This window comes from Balaenoptera borealis, assembly GCF_965194805.1.
Source record: "Balaenoptera borealis genome assembly, chromosome: 12".
Lineage (NCBI taxonomy): Eukaryota > Metazoa > Chordata > Mammalia > Artiodactyla > Balaenopteridae > Balaenoptera > Balaenoptera borealis.
The window spans coordinates 58,865,685-58,886,430 of NC_138869.1; the positions used below are offsets into that span (position 1 = coordinate 58,865,685).

Consider the following 20,746-nt stretch of genomic DNA (forward strand, 5'->3'; position numbering starts at 1 on the left):
TTTTCTGTTATTATCGTCTCTCCTCTTCAAAGCCAATTTTGTTAGGTCTGACACTTTTTACATCCACTTTGTCATAGGACATTCACTGTCTTGCTCTTCTCCCTAAAACTGCCCTATCAGAGTGGCTAGTGACCTCTGTGTCACGAAATCCAATGACTTCTTTTCAAAACTCATCTTAATAGACTGGCCTCTCTTGAAACCCTCTCTTGCTTTGGCATCTTTGGAAACCTCACACTCTTGATTTTCCTTTTATGTCTATAGTTATCTTTTCCAATCTTTACTTCAGGTTCCTTTTTCTGCCCATTCTTTATTTTCAAGGATCAGCCTACTTCTCTTCAGTCGAAGCACATTTTCTGGGTGACATGAGTTAATTCCATGACGATGACTCCAAAATCCATTTCTACCTAAGAGCTGTCTTATGAGCTCCAGAAACAGACATCCAAATATTTATTGATTATCTCTATTTGGATGCCTCACAGACATCTCAAACTCAATGTGTACAACACTGCACTCAAACTCTTTCCTGCCAAATTTGATTCTCTTTCCTCTGGTTCAGAGCTCAGCAAATGATACCTCAGGCCATTGAGTGCTAGGAACTTAAGAGCTACCTTTAACTCTTTCCTCTCCTTCTACTCTGACATCCAGTGAGTTACTAAGTCCTGTGTATTCTACCTCTTTCAAATTTGTCAAATTTGTCAACTCTCCATTCTTATTTGCACACCTTGGGCACATGCCAACTTGATTTTGTGCTTGAACTCCTGAGTCCTGGTCCCCGTTTTCCAGTTCTGTCTCTCTCCAGTGCATTCTCCACCTATATCCAGAGTGATCATGTCACTCTCCAACTTAAACTTTTTAGTTTACATCTATTGCCAGCAGGATGGAGTCCCAGCTACCATAGCTGGTGACATTGCTCCACCTTATTTGTCCAGGATCGTTTTCTCTACTCTCATCTCTCTTTATGCATCCCTGTCCTATTGAATCATCTGTAGTTCCCCGAATTTGCCATATCCTGCTAACCATCAGCTTTGTACATGCTGCCCTGTTAGTCTGAAACTCCCCCCTCCAACTTACTTTTCACTTGGCTAATTCCCACGTGTCCTTATGTCTCCATTCAGAGGTTTCTTCCACTTTCTCTGACTCCTACCGTGGGTCAGTTTTCTCTTTGTGTCCCCAATAGCACCTTGTAACAAGGATGATTAGCATAGCTGTTGCTAATAACATTTGAGCACTTATTTGATGCCAGAACCTGTGCTAAGCAGGCTACATATCTTAACTCATCTATGCTCGCAACAACCTTACGAGGTAATTAATATTTCCTCAGATAAATAATCCAAGCTACAGAGAAGTTACATAATTTTCCCAAGGTTCCACAACTAGCGAGTGACACAGTAGATTCTGAACTCAGGCATCTTATTGAAGATTTTACAAACTTGTAATCACTTGTTTGTGCCTAACTTCCTAATTGGACCCTAGGTTCTTAGAAGGAAGTTGTATCCCTGGCACCCGACACAGTGATTGTCACAAAGTGTGCTCCCAATAAATACTATTTGAATAACTAAAAGAACAAGGTGGCGTGTGGCTCAAAGAGGAAAGAGTTCTTGCCTAAAATCAGATTTACCCTGACTACCCTGAGATCACCTTCAGTGTCTGCCATTGTGATGTTTTGCCCCAAGAATACCAAATAACTTGCTGTCATCTAATCACCCCATAGAATTTCATTTCCTGTCCCATTCACCTCATGTACATTTCCCACTCTTGTCCAACTGGTAAACTCATATTCATCCTTCCACATCAAGCTCAGAATTCACTTTATTCCTGAGGGTTCCCAATCTTCATCGTAGATTCTAAATTTTAGTTCCTCCATACTTTATACATTTCAACATCATCATCATCAACAACAACAACATTAATTTAGACCATCATATATATTTTTTAACCAATGGTCCATTTTCTATTCATCTTTGTATCTCTAGTACTTCAGTGTTGTGCCCAGCACTCAGAGGGTGGTCAAAAAATGTTTGATATATTGATCGAACAGAATTAGGTTGGGTTTTGTTTCTGTAGATTACCACGGAGATATCTCAAACTCCGATACCTCATGGCAGTTTAGTTGGCTCCTACAATGGCCAAGAATCGATTACTATTGGAGTTGTCCAACACTGGCATATTGGGAGACATGAGAAGAGGATATCACAATACTTTATGCCTGTTTCACTTTCCTGATCTGATCAAGGGTTTGGCAAAGGATATGTTATTTTTTCAAATGTTATTCAAGTTGTGCCCACCAGATAAGTCACAAACATTTTAGGAAGGCAAGTCTATTTTCATTTAGAGATGGACTAAAGAGGCCAAAGAAGTCTGTGCAAATTTATAAGATGTCAAACCACCAACTCAATCTTGTAAGGGGAAAACAACTGTAAAATCTCCCAAAGTGTTATTTTTCCTGTCACTTCTATTTTAGTCCCTTTGTATTCCACTGGGGTCTTAGCACTTATTTTAGTTTAGTGATATCATATTTGAGCTTTCTAAATGTTCTACGTAATTACTGTGTCTTATTCCTCAAGCACACACCAAACTGCTAGATTAAGTTTCTCAAAGCACTGCTTTGATCAAGTCATTTCTCTGCTCAAGGACTCTCAGTGGCGCCTGACTATGGAATTAGGTGGGAACTCTGAGTCCAGATTTGCCACCAGATGTTCTGCCACCATTGATTTGTGTAGAGCCTGACCCATGACACACATCTAGTAAGTGCTTTTAATGTTTTCATTGCTTTTTCCATTGTGTTCTTGAAAGTGAAATCAGAAAACCTAGTTGAAGGAAAGTTCCATTTTGTGTCTTTCATTATTATCAATATTGGCAAATTATTAAGAATAGATGCCTCTTGTTAAACAAAGATGCCACATGGTAAACAAAGTAAAGGCTACATACGTTAGAGAAAGCATCTTCCCAGGAGTCCCATATCCTAAATAAAACAGGCACATGAAGATATGACAGGTAATACACTTTGGGGAAAGATAAGTGGTATTTTCATTAATGACAACTTATAGAGATTTCCAGGAGGACCAAAGTAACTTCACAGCTGAAAGCTAACTCATTGCTTCTCAACTGAACTTCTAAGAGGAGTATTCAGCCATGAGCATAATTAGACAAGTCCACAAGACATGAGAAAAGGATTACCCTGAAGATGCTGGGTCAAGCAAACCAGGTGGCCCAAGAACACGATGTTCTCTGCTTGAAAACCATCATTCAGTTGCCAGACTCTGCTGCTCTCTGGGCTCTCCCATTCTGTTTCTGTTTCTGGCCTTTGTCTCTTGCTCTCTCTCCAGTGCCCTTTCTTGGTTTAGATTTTATGTCCTCATCATCTGACACATCAAAGGATTAAATAGTTCAAAGCCCTTCATGCTGCCAGTATTTTATTTAGTTAAAATCAACAAAAATGAAAACTTGTGCCCATTTTCCTCTTTGCAAGAAACGAAAATGCAAAATCAAGACGAAAGCACAAGAAGATCCGTGCTGTTCAAAATTAAAACTCATGTCTTCACATATGTATACTCTGTGACAAACTGCACCACTGGATTTTATGAAACTACTTCAATATTGCTAATTAAAATGCTCGAGACACTAACGAATTCTCAAACCAACCTCTGCCACTTTGTTGTACAAATGGAACATTGGCAGATTTTCTTTCAATATTCAAAACACCATTTTTGGAACAAATTTGAAGTTTTGATTCATTCAACAATTATATCGAGTACCTACTATGTGTCAGACACTATGGTGGGTGCAGAGCAAGCAAAATGGGATGATTTTCTGATTTCAGAGGAATTCCGGTCTCTAAAGCAGTGCTTCTCAAACTACTTTTATTCATCTGTGCCCTCTTTCGATAAACACAAGTATCCTTCTCCAATTTCCCAGAAAGTCTAATGAACGCTTCCAACACTAAGAATTACTGATACACAGAACATAGACTCAATTTTCTGTGTATCCTTCATAGACCAAAAGTCTTTGAGCTTTTACTTTTTATTTCAAAAGCAACACATTTATTTTCCATACACAAAACTGGATTGGAATATTAAATATCCTTTTTTGAACCACATATGCTAAACCCCCACCCCGGAACTGATATTGAAATGCCTGCTTAGAATCACTGTTTGAGAATCACTGCTTTAAAGAGTTTTGGAGAAAAACCAGGCAAGCTCCCTCTCTCCCATCCAATCAAGTCTTAAAGGAATTAGAATTTTCCTACCTGACACAACAGCTGGTGGAGTATCATAATCCTGTCTTGGGACTGAATCTTTGAATGAAAAGAGCATGAGAAAGAATGCAATGAAGTACAAAAGAAAATAAAATAGAATTTTAGCTCTAAAACTTGGAAGTGCCCACTGTATGTCACATGGTACCTAAGGCTCCTGCCTTCAAGCACTCAAGGAGGCACTATGACCCCTTGAGAGTTGACAGTTGACACAACGGTCCCCACAACCACCACTCTGGATGTGTCGTTAGGCCCCGTGTGACCCGCGAGGACAGCATCATCTGTCCCAGAGTATTGTCATCTTCCTCATCTTTCATAACTTTGGTCCCTCCCTTGGGTCATCAACTTGCAATATGTACCCTCTTTGGCTGACACAAAAGTTCTACAAAGTGGCCCGTCAGGAAGGGGACCAAAGTGCAATATGAAACCCCAGTCCTGGAGAACAAAAGAAATAACTACAATTTCAAAAGAGATAAATGAAAAATTTGCACATTCCCAAATTCTATGGAGGCTGACATGTTTTGAAGCTAGAATTTTGTTATTGACCACTCATCTCGGGCTCTGTCCCCAGTGGTCGAGGCCAAGGAGCTTCGTGTGCTGGTATCGTGAGGACACAGATCAATAGAACAGAATCTATTCAACAGATGGCTGCTGTCTTTTTCCAAAGTGTCATAAAATCGGAGGTGGCAAATTGTAGATCGAGGTTAATTAAACAACATGACATCCATTTCAAAAGTTGGGGTGACGTGGGACCAAATAAAACTGCTTTTTTAAAGATGAAAAAGAGGCTTTGGCTTAATATCATTTCTTTAGCCAGGGATCTAAAAAAGGAAAGTGGGACATGGACCGACTTCTAAAAATGGAAAGTTCTAATCTAGTTTCAGCTCCCCTTGGAGGGGTAAACTGTGTAAAAGGGACCGGGTATTGCTCATATTCAAATAAACTGCCCAAACATGGTTAAAAGGATGCTTTTGCATGACCCTCATTCCATTCGTATGATCATTATTCCATTTTAGAAACTAAAACCTCAAACTTCACTCTTCCACCTACTTGGTAACTTAATTTGGACTATCACAAATTTCTCCGTTTTATCTCCTTGCCACAAAAGGACAATGTTGATCACTCTCCCATGAGTGAATGGTGTGTGAAAAGACAGATTAGAACTTTGAACAATGCAAGGCCAGCCAAGCAAGCATTGATCAAAGATTCAAATGCAAGTAAACCTTAGGCATAAGTTATTCTGTTTCTCACGACAGGTATGTGAACTAGTGACTTGATTATAATCCCCAAATCTAGAATATATAAAATCATTTTCAAGGGGTCTCCAAATATTTCATTAATACTGGTAGTAATTCTGATTATCTTTTAAAAAACTAAGCACACATTATTACTACAAACAAACAAGACCGTGACACTAGTCATTTTCCAAGAATATATTTATAACATTTTAAAATTTATAAAAAATCTTGCTCATTGTTGAATTCTTGGAGAATGTAGAAAAGTACCATGATTAAAATAGAAATCATCCCTAATCCCATCATCTAGAAACCATCACACTTGTTTGTACTTGTTACAGCCTTATTTCATAAATATTTTTTCATAGTTGATATGATACTCCACACATGCAAATTTACATCCTGCTCTTTTGATTTAACATGATAGTTAATCCCTTCTTAATTATTTTATACACTTATAACTTCATGCTGCATTACATTCTAGTTTATGGATGGATTATGATTTATTTAATCTTCCTTATTAGACATTATAAAGAATACTGGGCTGAATATTTTTAAGATATATTTTCTGTTATTCTAGAATATTTCCAGAGAATAGGTCTTCAAAACTATAACTATTTGGTCGGGGAATAGAGCTATTTTTGAAATGTCTTGCAGGTCCACCCTGCTATCCAGTTGACACTTTCACAAATTTGGATTCCTACCATCACACTAGCCACGCTTGAGAATGTACATCTCCCCACACCTTCATCAGCAATGTGTATTATTTTAATAACTTTATTTAATGGGTTATATGTGTGTGTCTGTGTGTGTATTAGATTAATTTACTGTTAAGTTGATCATTTTTCATATGTTTTTTGGCTTTCTATTTCCTCCTTTATCAACTATCTGTTCATGTTCTTTGGCATTTTATACATTGGGACTTTTGTATTTTTTGCTAATTTATTGGAATTCAGAATCTATTTTTTAAACAGCAAAAGCTTACTCTTTGCAAATAAACTTTCATAATACTAGACTTTCACTTAATGCCTACTTGTTTATTGTTTATATTGTAAGACTAACTTCAAAAATTCACTTATCTTACAACAAGACTAAATAAATTTAAAAAAACTATTCCCTTTCATTTATATTTTGTTTCTTGTATTTAACCATTTTTAATTGATTGATACTTTTTCCTGAAAAAACATTTCAGGAGATGTACTCATGACCACTTATGAATTTATGATACTGTTTCCTAATCATGAGTCCATTTAACATCGTGTATTGGTTTTTATCACTCTGTCTTAATACTTATATTCCTGGATAATAGCTGAAAATAGACAATCTCTAAGCAAAATGAATAATTCAGGATTTTCACCTGATACCATCAGAATTTCAAAGCAATACAGGAGGGATGGTGCTACTGAAAACTGTGAGAGAACTATGTTGAACAAGTCAAGAACAATTACAAGATTATCTCTGTGAGCGGCTATGGTTACACCACCAGAATCCAATGATGTCACAAATCACCAGTGGTCTGGAGACACAAACAGAACTGCAGATAAGGAGCCTGCAGAACAAAAACTTTTTATTTCTTTCAACAGAATCTGGTGACATTGTAAGCCACTGGTGACCACCAACTGAACAAATGAAAAGGAGATAAGAAACTTGTAAAACCAGATTGTCATGCAATTTGGAGGTTCTCATAACACAGTAAAATCCCCAGTGGTTTCTGCTAAAGCTTACAATAGACTGATAAGAAATTATGGATAATAGGGCTTTGGTCCTTGAGGGAATCCTGTGACAAAAAATAAACAAAAGCAGAAAAGCTAGAAACTTCTTCAAGGTCAGCAGAGCCCTGGAATAAAACCGTTATACTGCTTGCATAAAATTCATTTCTTTTAAGCCCTGCAGATTCTGTCCAGCTTAAAAATAGGTAAAGAATTGAACGATAAACATTTGAGGTGGCAAAGAATGGTTAATTAACCTACAAGGCATCCCTTTCAAAATGTGGGGTCATGGGGGACCAAATACATCTAATTTTATGAAGATGAAAAAGAGGCTTTGGCTCAGTACACTTCCTTTACTCAGGGATCTTAGAAAAGAAAGCGGGACATAGCGTATGACCTAAGGCACCCCTTCTGAAGATGGAAAATTCTAATCTAGCTCCAGGACCCATTAGCCCTGAACCCTGCTTACTTTGGTTATTCCCTGGATCTCTCTGCTCTGCCCTTGGAAACTATTTCTGGACTTGAGGTTCCTGTCTTAATCTTGACTTGTTCACACCTTGTTTTGCAGAATTTCAGTGAGCTCAGATGTCTGAAAGCCTCTGGAAAATTATAGTAGGAGAGAGACATGGTCTGAGAGTTTTAGACTGACTGGCTGTGGCAATATGGCGGGGAACAGACTGGAGTAAATTGAGGTGGGAAACAGGAAGAACAGTTAGGGGACTATTACAGTTAATCAAACGAGGCCCAGGGAAGAGACTCTAGAATATGAAGGAAGGGATGTATTTGACAGATGTCTATGGGACTTGAATAGTAACTGTATGAGGTGGGAATTGAGAAGGAAAGGGTCTACACTGGGTCCTAAGTGTAGTGTTGGACTCCCCGGGTGAGTGGTCATGGGGTCAGCTTGAGAGGGAACAGGAGCAGGACCCTATAAGAGGAAGGGTCAGTGGGGAGAAAGCTTGGGAAGCTCATGAGATTAGTTTGGGTCGTGTTGACTTCGAGATGTCAGAGGGAGAGTCAACGTGGAAATATTTAGCAAGTGGTTGGACAAATGACTAAAATTCTAAAATGGTCTAAAATTCTAAGACAAGGTTAGCCCTGAGGACTCAGATATAAGAGTCTTCGGCATAGAAGGCAGAGTTCAAAACCATCGAAGTGGAGGAGCTTGTTAAGGAAATCATGTATGAATGAGAAGTAAGTTTAAAAACTTATTTAGCAGCCTAAGAAAGAAAAGAAGCAATGGCCAGAGAGATCAGAGGAGGACCAGGAAAACCTTGGGCAGGAGTCACAAACTGACAGCTCTTAGGAAAATTGGGTCCAATATTCAAACATAGGGAGATTTCCCATTAAAATCCAAGTAGCTTATCTTGAAAAACTGGAAGGTTTCCATATCTCATGCCATTAACACTCACAACACCCCTGGGATATAAACATTACTTTTCCCACTTTGCAAAAGAGGAAATAAAAGTTCAGAGAGGTCAAGTAACCTGCTTAAACATGCACAGCTAATAAGGGGGCAGAACCAGGCTTTAAACTCAAATTCAACACCCACTGTTCTTTCCATGATACCAGGCCACCTTCCCAGCAATGGATAAAGTGTGTTGAAAAGATCTAATAAGGTGGTGAAATCTGATTAAAAGAATCAAAAGAATCAATAAGAGCCACTCCAAATGCCAATCAAAAATTCAGATAAAATGAATCTGTGATATTATATCAAAGTGTAAGAGTGACAGTTTAAGAAAAAAGTATAACTTCCTGCTGGACACTCAACATTGTCAGTGATATTTTGTTGAATAAATCTACAAATTAATACTGTTTTCTCTCTGCCTTTTCAGAACCTTATGAAACTTTAAACCTTTGCAAAACATCAATTTACATAAAGCTTATAATGTTTTTAAGCATTAGTACAAATGTGAAGGAGGAAAATAAATTTTTAAAAAGCTAGAAGAAATTTGATGTTAAATATAAGCCACATGCTTAAAACTTTTGCTTTCTGAGAAAGAAAAGGGGATATATCATTATTGAATAATTTGGCTATTACCAGCTGGGCAAAATTTGTGGTCTTGTATAAATGTATCCTTTTTGAAAATGCTCAAACACTAGTCATAATAGACATTATTGAATCAATAAGTATTTCTTATTGACACTGTTCTATATAATTGAGCTTATTTTTCAATTTCTTAAAGGATTCAGTCATATTCTTATTAACTTAGGTCATATTTTTCCTAGTTTCCTCCAAATTTGAATTTCAGTAAGTCAGCTGGCTTTGCTTTTGATTCAAATGAGTAGAATTTATAAAGTGTTTCTTTTTATGCTTTGCCTTAGAACTCCCTCCTTTATTGGATTACAAATTGTCATTCAATACAGTAAAAGTGCATTACTTCATTTATTCATAATTTGTGATCATTTAAGTAGGGGAAAGCAGATATAAAGGGAAATCAGTAGTGGGACATGAGAAACTTCAAGCCTTCTAATATTGTCCTGGGATCTGCTTTATTAATAAATGAGAAAAGTGACTACAGGTAATCTTCACACATTGCTAAAAGCTATAGAAATAGTATCTTCAAATTCTAATGAAAATTAGCTGTACCACACTGTAAAATTAAACATAGTCTTACACATGACTTTTAAAAGTCTAGTTCGGAGACCTAAAGAATCATTTGATCTAGTCTAAGCTTTCAGACACATAGGTATCATCAACTGCTTTTCATAGGTTCAGCAACTGAGGCCTTCTAGATGGGTACTTTGTTTATGTTCATAAAACTAACTTTCTTTATTGAAACAATGGGACTCTTTCCATTAGGTATATAGACTTTCCTCCTATTTAGAGCAGATTACTGAGACCTCAGTGAACATGTCAGAAACTTCTTAAATCCTCAAAAGCCTGTGAGTCAACACATCTATGTAGCAAGCAAACCATTGCTTTAAGGTAAAATCTCCAATATACAGCTAATGTACCTAGTGTACTTAGATGTTTGGAGATGTTGCCAGCATAACTGAGAAGAATCACAGTAGTGGTGACTATGAGACATATAGGCATAAAGTCATAGAGGCATATGGTTGAAGGGGTCCCATAGATCTCCATGTTCATTACTTCAACTGGATGGAGAGGGGCATTGAGACCAGGAGATGTTATCTTCCTAAGGACAGACAGAAGCAATAGGGCTCCATCAGGCTTTCTATAGTATCAAAGCTGTCTCACTCAGAAGAAGATACATGTTTTCCTCTCTCCATCTTTAAAAATGACAAAATTATCTACATTAACATTTATGAAAAATAAAAACTGTTACATGGGATATTGGTTTTGACATTTTTCATTGTTCTCTATAATTAATAAAGTTGCTGTATTCCATGTTGTATTAGACATTTGCCCTCCTGACCATTTGGGGAACTGTCTTTGAAAAGATTTTTTAAAAAACAAAGGTTTGCCAATGATTTCAACTGCCTTGTTGATATAAAAGCAAGGTTGCAATGGGCATTTCTGAATATACTTTTGTGCCCTAAGGAAAAATAATGGCTAATCAAAAACATCCCTACCTATAAAAAAAAATCAGGTACATTAGATTCCTTTCCTTTTTTGAACATCATCTATGTTGACATATTCAAAAGAAAGATTAGAATAAGTTGATTATGTGAGGTTCTCAATTACTTTTTGTTGCTTTAAACACTGAAAGTAAATAAAAAGCCCTGCATATTAGTCATAATCAAGGTTGGACCCCTGTCTTGTGAATAACCTGGGGATGCTGTGAGCTGAAGTGGTAAATATCTGGGAAAGAAAAACTAGGCTCAAGTGTATTAAGTTACAAGGTCTAAAATAGACACACCTGGTGCATTGCATCATAGGAACCAGAAGTAACACAAATTTAAATGCAATGCGGTAGAACCTTCAGCCTTGTCAATGCGAGTAAATGTGCCCCGGAACTGTGCATGCAGAGGGCAGTTTATTCACAGGGGGACCTAAAAGGCATGTTAGTCAGTGGTGCAGAACCAGTTCTGCTGATGATGCCAGTAAGAACAGCGAGTATTGCACCTTATATTGATGAAGTCCAAGAAAACAAAGGGAAACAAACTCTTCAACTCACCGTTCCTGTTGTGCCCAACGAAAGGTGATTCATCTGTTGTGTCAGGGGGCCCATCATGTTTGCTGGCTGCATTGACATAGGATGGTCCATTGTTGGCGTAATCACAGCACCCTATAAGCACACACAACGTCCATCTGAAAACATGTTCCACAATGAAGGAAACTTAAAAAAAATAAGCACAGTAAACTGTGTCAACATCATACGTGCTTACTTCTCACTAAAAAGGCTAACGAGCCATGTGTGATTTTTACATCCATTCATGTCATTTTGTGCCTGTCTAAATATGTAACATTAGCGACTTTTATCTCTGATGTGATTTATCTGTCATTGTCATTTATACTTCCAATATTCAATGTAGAATGTATTCTAAGACATCAGATAGATCCTCTCTCACTGTTCTACATACAAACTTCTCTGACTGAAAAATATAAATACTATGGAAATTCTCTAATTGTTCTTGATATTGAGTAAAACTTCTGTTTTTGTCATTTACCCAGGATTTATACAGATAATTCTTGATCACTTCAATACAACCTTCCCCCAGGGGGATAAGGCTGGTCCAGATGGGTTTCTTGACGGGATACCTTTAAAGGACATATTAAAATCTAACACAAATGTTATAAAAATCAAAGCTACTATTTCCCATATGTTTTCCTTCTAATCTTTTGACCTACCTTCTTTCTACCTGTGCTTTTGACACAAGCCTAGAGGATACTGAACTCTGCTAAATGCTGGTCAAATGAAACAGCACTGAAATTTTTTTAAATGCAAAAATATCAAGTGTTTCATCATGGAAAGGCCTACTTCTAGAATATGCTTTTTGATTTATCATAACTGTTGGAAATGCAAGAAATAATAGACATAAAAAAAAATTCTGTCCATATACAAAGTGTCACATGGCCCATGAAGCCTGGATCCGGGCCATACTACCCTTCCCTTCCTTTTCCTTTCCACTATCCTACTATTCCACCTTAATTGACTAACTTAGAGAATGGAAAGATCTTTTTTTTTTTTTTTTTTTTAATTGAAAAGCTAGGGTTGGATGGAATCTTTGAGACTGTATAATTCCAGTGTTTTATTTTAAAGATAGTAATAAAGGCAGAAGCTCATTTAAATGCCCAGTGGTAGAAAAATGATTATGAATCTGAATGCTATTTTTTTCTGTAAACATTATTTTTCTATGTGACTTTTTTTCATATAAATAAACATTTTGAAGAAAAAAAAATAAGTCAGATTCATGTGGATGGAAGGATCTCAGCACCCAAACTAATTACCCACAAGCAAATATGTCCTAAAATGCCTTAGCTCAGGATAATGCTTCTCGTGCTATTATCCAAATCCAGCTCCCTGACTGTACCTGTTAAAAGATCAGGCTGTCACTCAGCCCTCCTTGTGGGCTCTTCCTCATCAATATGGAAGGAAAATAGAAACTGAACCATATATTTGTAGATGACTGATATACAGAGCTAGCTTTGTTCTCAAAGACATTTGGACTTTTGAGCTACAATCAATCAAAATATGTATGTTATTTTATAATCTGTAACTTGTAAATAGACATAGTTGTGCATTTGCATTGCTTGAATTTTTTGATGCTTCCATAAACTGTCATTCATCAGAATGCTTCTTGAATGAGAGACATGATAAGCTTACTTAATTATAATTCAGAGACACAACACTTTTTCTTCCTGCTGCCTGAATTTAACACAAGCATCTTTCCTTTTTCCTTAAAAAAAAAAAAATTACTAGCCTTTATTTTAGGTATTTGTCATATCAAACTAGCAGCAAATACTTTGAGAATAACTGAGACGTTTCTTAAATCACTTAGGGATAAACTACAGAATAATCTCAGAGTTAAGACAGAAGTTCTGAAGCATTTTTTTTTTAGCCAAAATGTGGCACTTTCACAACATTCTAATCCTTAGCAGGTGCAACACTTCAATACTCTTCTTGAACTTGAGATTTAGGCTATCTTCTTAGAATATTTGCCCCTAGAGGTTCTGACACACAGCTAACTTGTGACAGTCCCGGAAACCCCACAATTCTAATCAGATTGCCCTAGTCACATAAAGAATTGTTCATCATATATCAGAGATAAAGACCAAATTGTGTTTGGCCAGGATACTTTCTTCGCAACGCCCTAGGGGTGACCTCACTCCCCAGCAGTGTGATAGGTAGTCTTAAGTCTTTTTCGGGGGTGGTAATATGAAAATGAGAGAAGGTGAGCCTGTGACAGACAGACAAATCAAAATCTATGCATGATAAGTATAGAAGGATTGAATGCCTGCATTTGGAATTAATTTCGGAAGGATCGTCTGGTCTCTTTAGAGAATCTTTTCATGGAAAGTGCTTGGGGACTCATTTGATTACAGATGCCACAGAGTGAGCGCTGCTTCTGTGTATAAACCAGAAACCTGACAATCAAAGGGAAGACTGTGTGTGTGTGTGTGTGTGTGTGTGTGTGTGTGTGTGTGTGTGTGTGTGGTGGGGGGAGGGATGTGTCATCATTTAGCATTGGAAATAGCAGCGCTAGGCATGGAGTGGAAGACAATGTAAGAGAAACATTCCTAACCAGGCCAGCTATTGCAAATGAAATGAACAACGAAATAAGGCTTCTTGGGGGAGGACACATCAGGACATACATTCTTATTCAAATTTAGTAAAAATGTTCAAGAAACACAGGATTCCCACAAATGATTAAGATCATACATTTCTTAAGAATCTCAAGGGATGGAAGAAACTTACAAGCAGTGAGTAAGTTGGAAATAGCAGACAGGAACCCCTTGGGGAAACACATTGTCTTGATGGCACTTTACCAGGGACAGACAACTTCGGGAGTTTGAAGCGCTGGTTATCTACAACCAAGACCGGGCTTTGCCGGTCACTGTGTTCATCAATTGCAGTTCAGCTACAGAACCTCTTTTGTGTTGTGTAAGACATGAAACAGTGTGGGGGAGAGGAAAAAGAAAGAAAAAATAACAAAAAAGGAAGAGAAAAATCTATGGTTGTTAAGGCAAAATTATAATCGTGCCTCATTAAATACACTGTCAAAGCCCTTCCTATCCGATGCATTTAAGCCATAGACTGAAGAGTGTTTTGTGACAGATGTTGCCAACACATAGAGGGTAATTTCATTTACTCAAAAGGTATAGAATGTGCTGTCTGACGGAGTTCGCTTGGCAAATGGCAAAGCAAGAGGAAACAGATTTTTCATTTTAGCATCTCCGGATATCTGGGTTTGCTCAATGTTTAAGCTGCAAAGAAAAATACTGTAACATGCTGTAATTCCACTAAAAAGCACAATGACCAGGCAGCTGATGGGACTGTCTGGTCTGTTTTAGCCACGGCCTCTGCAAAACAAAGCTGTTCACACTCAAGAGTCATAGGGTGGAGCCGTTTGCCCTAATTCTGAAATAAACAATTTCAACAGGATTTTGGATAAAGTTTCCAAAGATCATTGATGTGGAATAAATATATCTGACCTAAGGCCACAAAAGCATCTGTGTTGTTAACCTCCTGCCAATATATGAAAGAAATGTTAAGTCTAGGAGAGTTCATTGATATTTTAATTTTCTGACAGAAATACAGGATCATTGACAAATTGAGGAAAACACCAGCAAGGCTCTCTCCCATCAAGAACACACATAGATGGTTTAAAACCTACATTAATGCCATGATATGGACCACAATGAGAATTACCTGTATGAATGTTCCTGTGAATGTCAATATTCTAGGCCAGTGCCACTCCAAATATGATCAAGAATTTAAATTAGACTCTCTGGGCTTCGGGCATTGGAATCTGTGTTTTAATAAACTCTCCAAATGATTCTGATGCCCCTAAATTTGAGACATGTGCTCCGTCTATAAACGGCTATTGTATAAGTCAGTGTTACAAATACTTGGTCTTACTTTATTTATACTGTTTCTCAATTATTTGTTTTAAACCAATCTTGTGATGGGGTATGAGCCTTTGTGTAATAATTATATTACATTTTGTTTAAAAAGGCAAAGAGGTCAAGCCTGCATTTTTGATGAGCTGAAATGGGGTGATTATCTGAGTAATTCAGGCCTCAGTCAGATGATCTGACATGTTTCTTTTTGATCAGTGTGCTTGTGTTGGAGCACATTTAAAATTCCTTCCTGTTTGGAATCTAAGGGAGCCTTGAATCTGAAATCACAGAAATGTAGAAGTATTAATAAAAGGTAGGAAAATTATAACATAAGTGAAAAAAAGGAAAAGAAATATCACCCTCTTTTTCCCTCTTGTCCAATCTAGATGCCTCAGGTCAAAATGTTTGCAGCCCAAACTGGTATATACAGGATGGATAAACAACAAGGTCCTGCTGTATAGCACAGGGAACTGTATTCAATATCTTGTGACAAACCATAATGGAAAAGAATATGAAAAAGAATGTATATATGTGTATAACTGAGTCACTTTGCTGTACAGCAGTAATTAACACAACATTGTAATTCAACTATACTTCAATAAAAAATAAATTAAAAAGAAGAAAAAAACAAAAAGAAATCTTTATGTTTCTTACAAAAAGAAAAAAATGTTTGCAGCCCATACTGTGCTCTTTTGCTATGGTCACTTATGCAAAACCATGGGACTTGTTAGTAGTAATCATTCAACATGACTTAAAAAAATGTGGTTTAAGGTCATTTGTCTTTCTCATCTGTGTGTTTTCTGCTTCTCAGTTTTTAATATTTCTAGAATAAATATCTAGTGGAGTTTGTGTACACCAGGCTATTTTTAGCACATGTGACGTACAGAGAATGATACGCCCTTACAAGTAAACTAGTTAGTGTAACGGATTTTCCAGTAGCAATGATGTTTTCATCATATAAATGGCATAAAGTTATTTCACTTAACTTGGGAAATAGCTAACCAAATCCGGTGCCCTGCTATATGAGTGTGTGACACTCCATGTTGTGTATGTAGAGATGTTTCACCTTTTCATTTGTTGATGTTGGCGTGGGTTTTGTTTTGTTTGCAGGGGTGCTTGGTGAGGTTTACATAGGGCTGCCTAGGGAGAGATAAAAAAGGATTGGGAAAGATTTCCCCATCCTCAGAAACACTCATTAATCCTCAACTACCTTGATCAATGTCCAACTTGCAGAGGATGGTCTGTCTTAAAAAATATATATATTTGAAACCCAGAAAGCTGTGGCAAAGCTGGAAGATATGACTTCCACTCTGGAAGCAATTTGGAATGATCTCCAACAAACACTGGCGGCTTGGGAGAATGGTGAATAACCAGGTGTGGAAGCCAGGCTGCCTTGAGGACCCCATGTTAGCCCCTATCCTTCCTTCCCTTTATTATTCTCCACTTGCTTCTTTCAATATACCTTCCAAGAGGGCGAGGGTAATGTTTACACATATTTGTAAACCCTATAATTATGAATTACATGCAGTAGATACTTGAAACAGTGTTTGTGAATTAATTTTATATATCGGCACCACAAATTGTTCAGTAAAATTAAAAATGGCTAACATTTACCAACTTTTAAAATTTCGATTGTTCATTCTAGAAGGGCTGAAATCACGTTTGCTTGTTCAAACTGTCTATTTACAGTGTCATGGTGTTGTCTACAGTAGGAGGCATGTAATATATGTTTCATAAATATTGGTTGGAAAAGGATGAAAGAGAAAAACTCAAATCAAAAGGTTCTTACAAATGTTATTTTGAGATTAATAGTCAAAAGGAAGCAATCCAAAGATTCTGAAAAATCTTGTTCTCACAAAGGGCAGTTCAGTTTCAAAACCAAGGTTGTGCTCACATATGTGTGCATTGCATTTATTAACATATTCAATCACCACACCCTTAGAGATGAGATCTGAAATTCACCTGATGTAAAAAGTTCTACTAATGCCACCATAGCATATTTATGGAAATTATCAAAATAAAAAGTATTTGTGTATGTGTATACACCAGTGGTCCTCACCAAGGGGTGATTCTGCAGTGGCTAAAAGGGCGATTTGGCAATGTCTGGAGACATTTTTAGTTGTCAAACTGGGGAAGGGGTGTCACTGACACCTCGTGTGTAGAGGCCATGGTTGCTGAATATCCTACAACACACAGGACAATTCTCCACAACGAAGAACTATCCAGCCAAAAACACTAGTGCTAGGGTTCAGAAATCCTGGCATACACAAATATATATTCATAAGCTCCAGTTACACAAAATGAGAAAGATTTGAAATTGCAGTACTTAGAAAATGTCACAAAGTAGCCATCCACTCTCTGCTCCCTACAACTAACAGCAGACCTTAGATTCTACACTGAGATTATATTTATGCTATAAACCAGTTTCTTAAATACCTGGCATCTAAATCAATTGCCCAAATCGTATAATTTATCAACGAAAGGAAGCAAGACTATTATTGACTTTACATTATGTAACTTTATAGTGCCTATATGGTTAGTTTAGAGTTCAAATGTATATTGCTATTTATTTTGGAAACACAGCTAACTAGAGCTGGGTTTCTCTTTTCTAAGTTTAGACAAATTAGATTTGATTGGTATATTTGGACTGCTACCTAGAGGTGTGTACCTGTGGGTTTGGGGTATCATGTTTAGAAGCAGGGCATCTTCCATTGTTATGTGGTAAATTTAGAAGAGTTTTGTACGTAGTTTATCTAATGAGAGAACATCTATTAACTGTAAAAATGGAGGGTTTTTTCTTACAGTCTTATAAACATTCTTAATTTCATGTTGCTTTTGGGTTCAGTTGCCATTAATTGGAAGTGCTTTATTAAAAATATGTAATATTAAAAGTCACTAAAGCCAAATTCATTTTAACCATGGAGTTCCCTTGAAAAGAATCCTAATTATATACCATGCTTATTCAACTGTGAATAATGGTTTCAACTACTGGTTAAGTGCTTATTTATACAAGAGTGTCATTTTGAATGAGAATTTAAGTAAATATGTCACATGGAAGTATTTTTTACCAAAGAAGGTACATAGATTATTCTCAACAATGCTTTATTGAATCCTTTAGAGTTTTGTGCTTAAAATTAAGAAGTTTGTATAGCAGTGACTTTTGATGTTTTAACAAGCTTCTTTAGAATTCTAATCGAGTACAATGGCTTTTAAATATATTACAGAATTGAGGAAGAGTTGACATTTTTGAAGACTTTGGGGCCCAAGGCTCAAATGGTTTTGTTGACTGAATGTGTAGTAGACCAATTAGTTCTTTTATCATTAAACTCCTATACCTGGTTAAAACTATAAAAGGAATTTCATCATGCAGGTGGGTTACTATATAATCTTTTCTTTTCATATTTCTACTTAAAGAAATTATCATTGCTGAGACAATGGAAATATTAAGTGTGCACAGAAGGATCCCAGGGCCCCCTCAGAGAGTCTTATGTCTTCATCAACAAAGGGTGGATTTGCGTTCATCACCTCCCATTCCAACCATGTAATCAATGTGTGGCTCTCGGCCACGAGATCCACCACACACAAACCTATGTGCCATAAAAACCCATGCAGTGTGAGGTAGATGATGTGAAGGAATCACATTATTTGTGTGGGAGAACTAACGGTGTAACCTAAGTCCTCTGTCTCCATTTGCAGGGCCCCTGTGGTATATGGCTTCCTCACCCAGGTGCATTGCACAGTTCCAAAATCAGTTTAAAGAGATTTGTAAGCTATTATATATGGAATGGATAAACAACAAGGTCCTACTGTATGACACAGAGAACTATATTCAGTATCCTATGATAAACAATAATGGAAAAGAATATGAAAAAAGAATGTATATATACATATAACTGAATCACTTTGCTGTACAGCAGAAATTAACACAACATTGTAAATCAACTATACTTCGATTAAAAAAAAAGAAGCTCCATGAGCAGGTAAATGATGTAAAAGGCTTCATAATTTTTCTAATAAGAAAAAAATTTTAAAAAGAGATTTGAGAAAAATAAAAATAAATATTAAGGACCATTAAGCTGTGGCACTTATCAAATGAATGGGTTAGTCACATTATATTTCACCATCTTCCTTATTTTTTAAGAACAAAAAAAGCCTCTGATATCTACTCATCCCATATATTACATAATAGAAAATTATACTATCAATACGGATAACAGCTCCCAACCATTTTCCTATCTTAAAAAAAAAAAAAATACACTTGTCACTTTAAAGATGAGCAAAACCGATTTTCTTTAATTTTCGTTCCAAGACAGGATATAAAGGAAACTGTGTTAAACTATCTTCTCTACCAAAGTACAGGCTAGATTGCATGCTTACAACTGAGTTAGCATCTTGAAAAATATTGTCTTATAGCGGAAATGTCACATGTTTAGGACACTGGCACTGATAAGCCAATGGCTACTGTAAGTTACATTTGAGTATAAGGGTAGATAGGATGATCAATTATAAGATCAAAATAGTTTCCATTCCTGCTTGTTCCATCTAGATGGAATGAGCAGTAGGGTCACCCATGAGGTTGTGCCTTCCTACTCATTTCCACATTTTATTCTCCAATAGAAGGTCCCTGCAGGTAGATCCAAGATGGCCCCTTGAGCATGGTACACATGTTCCATTAAGATTCCATGGCTTACAATTTACCCTTCTAATCTAAATCCAATCCACATGAAGCCTCTCCTCCAGCACACTGAACTACTCAACTGTCTCCGACCCATCTTGCTCTCCCATCCTTGGTGTCTTTGCCTGGGCATCTCCAGCAGATTTGCAAGTGTGTGTTAAGATTCTTATCAAATGCTCCATTCTAGGGAACAGCTCCTCTGTCTGACCCAAGTTGTTGGTCATTTGCTCCTCTCTTGTCTCCTAGGTTTTGGCATATATCTGATCATGATTATACTTTATTCCTCCCCTGGATTCTAAGTTCATTGTGCCATTCATGATACTTTATTTTGTAAGGGTTTCAGAGCCCAGCACAGTGTCCGTCATGAAATGGGTCGTAGTGGTGCTGAATTTCTAAATGAGTGAAGGGCACTTGCTCATCTGACAGGGCTGCCATGACTTTAAAAAGATGAAAAACATAACAGCAACTCTATGTTTTAACTGGACAAGGTGATTCAATTGAAATCACAAAAGCACTTTCTTGATTGGACAACAGCATGGTCTTAAAAATCCATTCATTCAGTTGCTTTCCTTTAAAAATGCTCATGTCCGACCACTGCCAGCTGGACAGTCTTGCCATTTACCAAGAGAATTTCTGGGCTTCTAATTCTAAGGGCTGCACACCACCCAAGGAACTCCAAGGTTGATCCACTGCACGATTTCCATTTTATGCAAGAATTACAGGGACCCAATCAAATGCTGCAAAATTTCCTTTATGTATCACAGTATAAGCTTTTTTTACGAGGGCTTTCACATGCCACACACTGCTTTAATAGCCATATATCTGCCTAAGATTCTTGTCAAACCTTGCCATGTGATGGAGAAGAAATGCTTTATTCACTTGTACAGCCATCACTTTGTATACCTC

General features: G+C 37.0%; 1 protein-coding gene across 11 annotated transcripts in view; it reads right to left on the reverse strand.

The window, feature by feature from the left end:
* RBMS3 (RNA binding motif single stranded interacting protein 3) overlaps positions 1-20,746 on the reverse strand; it is a gene marked incomplete at its 3' end in the record, with an annotated part of 720,886 nt that overhangs the window by 59,946 nt on the left and 640,194 nt on the right. For 8 of the 11 annotated variants that reach the window (XM_082348666.1, XM_082348665.1, XM_082348668.1 and 5 more), the window contains 2 exons: positions 11,279-11,389; positions 4,247-4,294 (listed from right to left, as the gene is read on the reverse strand). In XM_082348666.1, coding sequence (XP_082204792.1) covers positions 4,247-4,294; positions 11,279-11,389 — 159 coding nt within the window. The remainder of the gene's footprint in view (positions 1-4,246; positions 4,295-11,278; positions 11,390-20,746) is intronic. The other 3 variants (XM_082348670.1, XM_082348672.1, XM_082348667.1) reach the window with 1 other exon arrangement.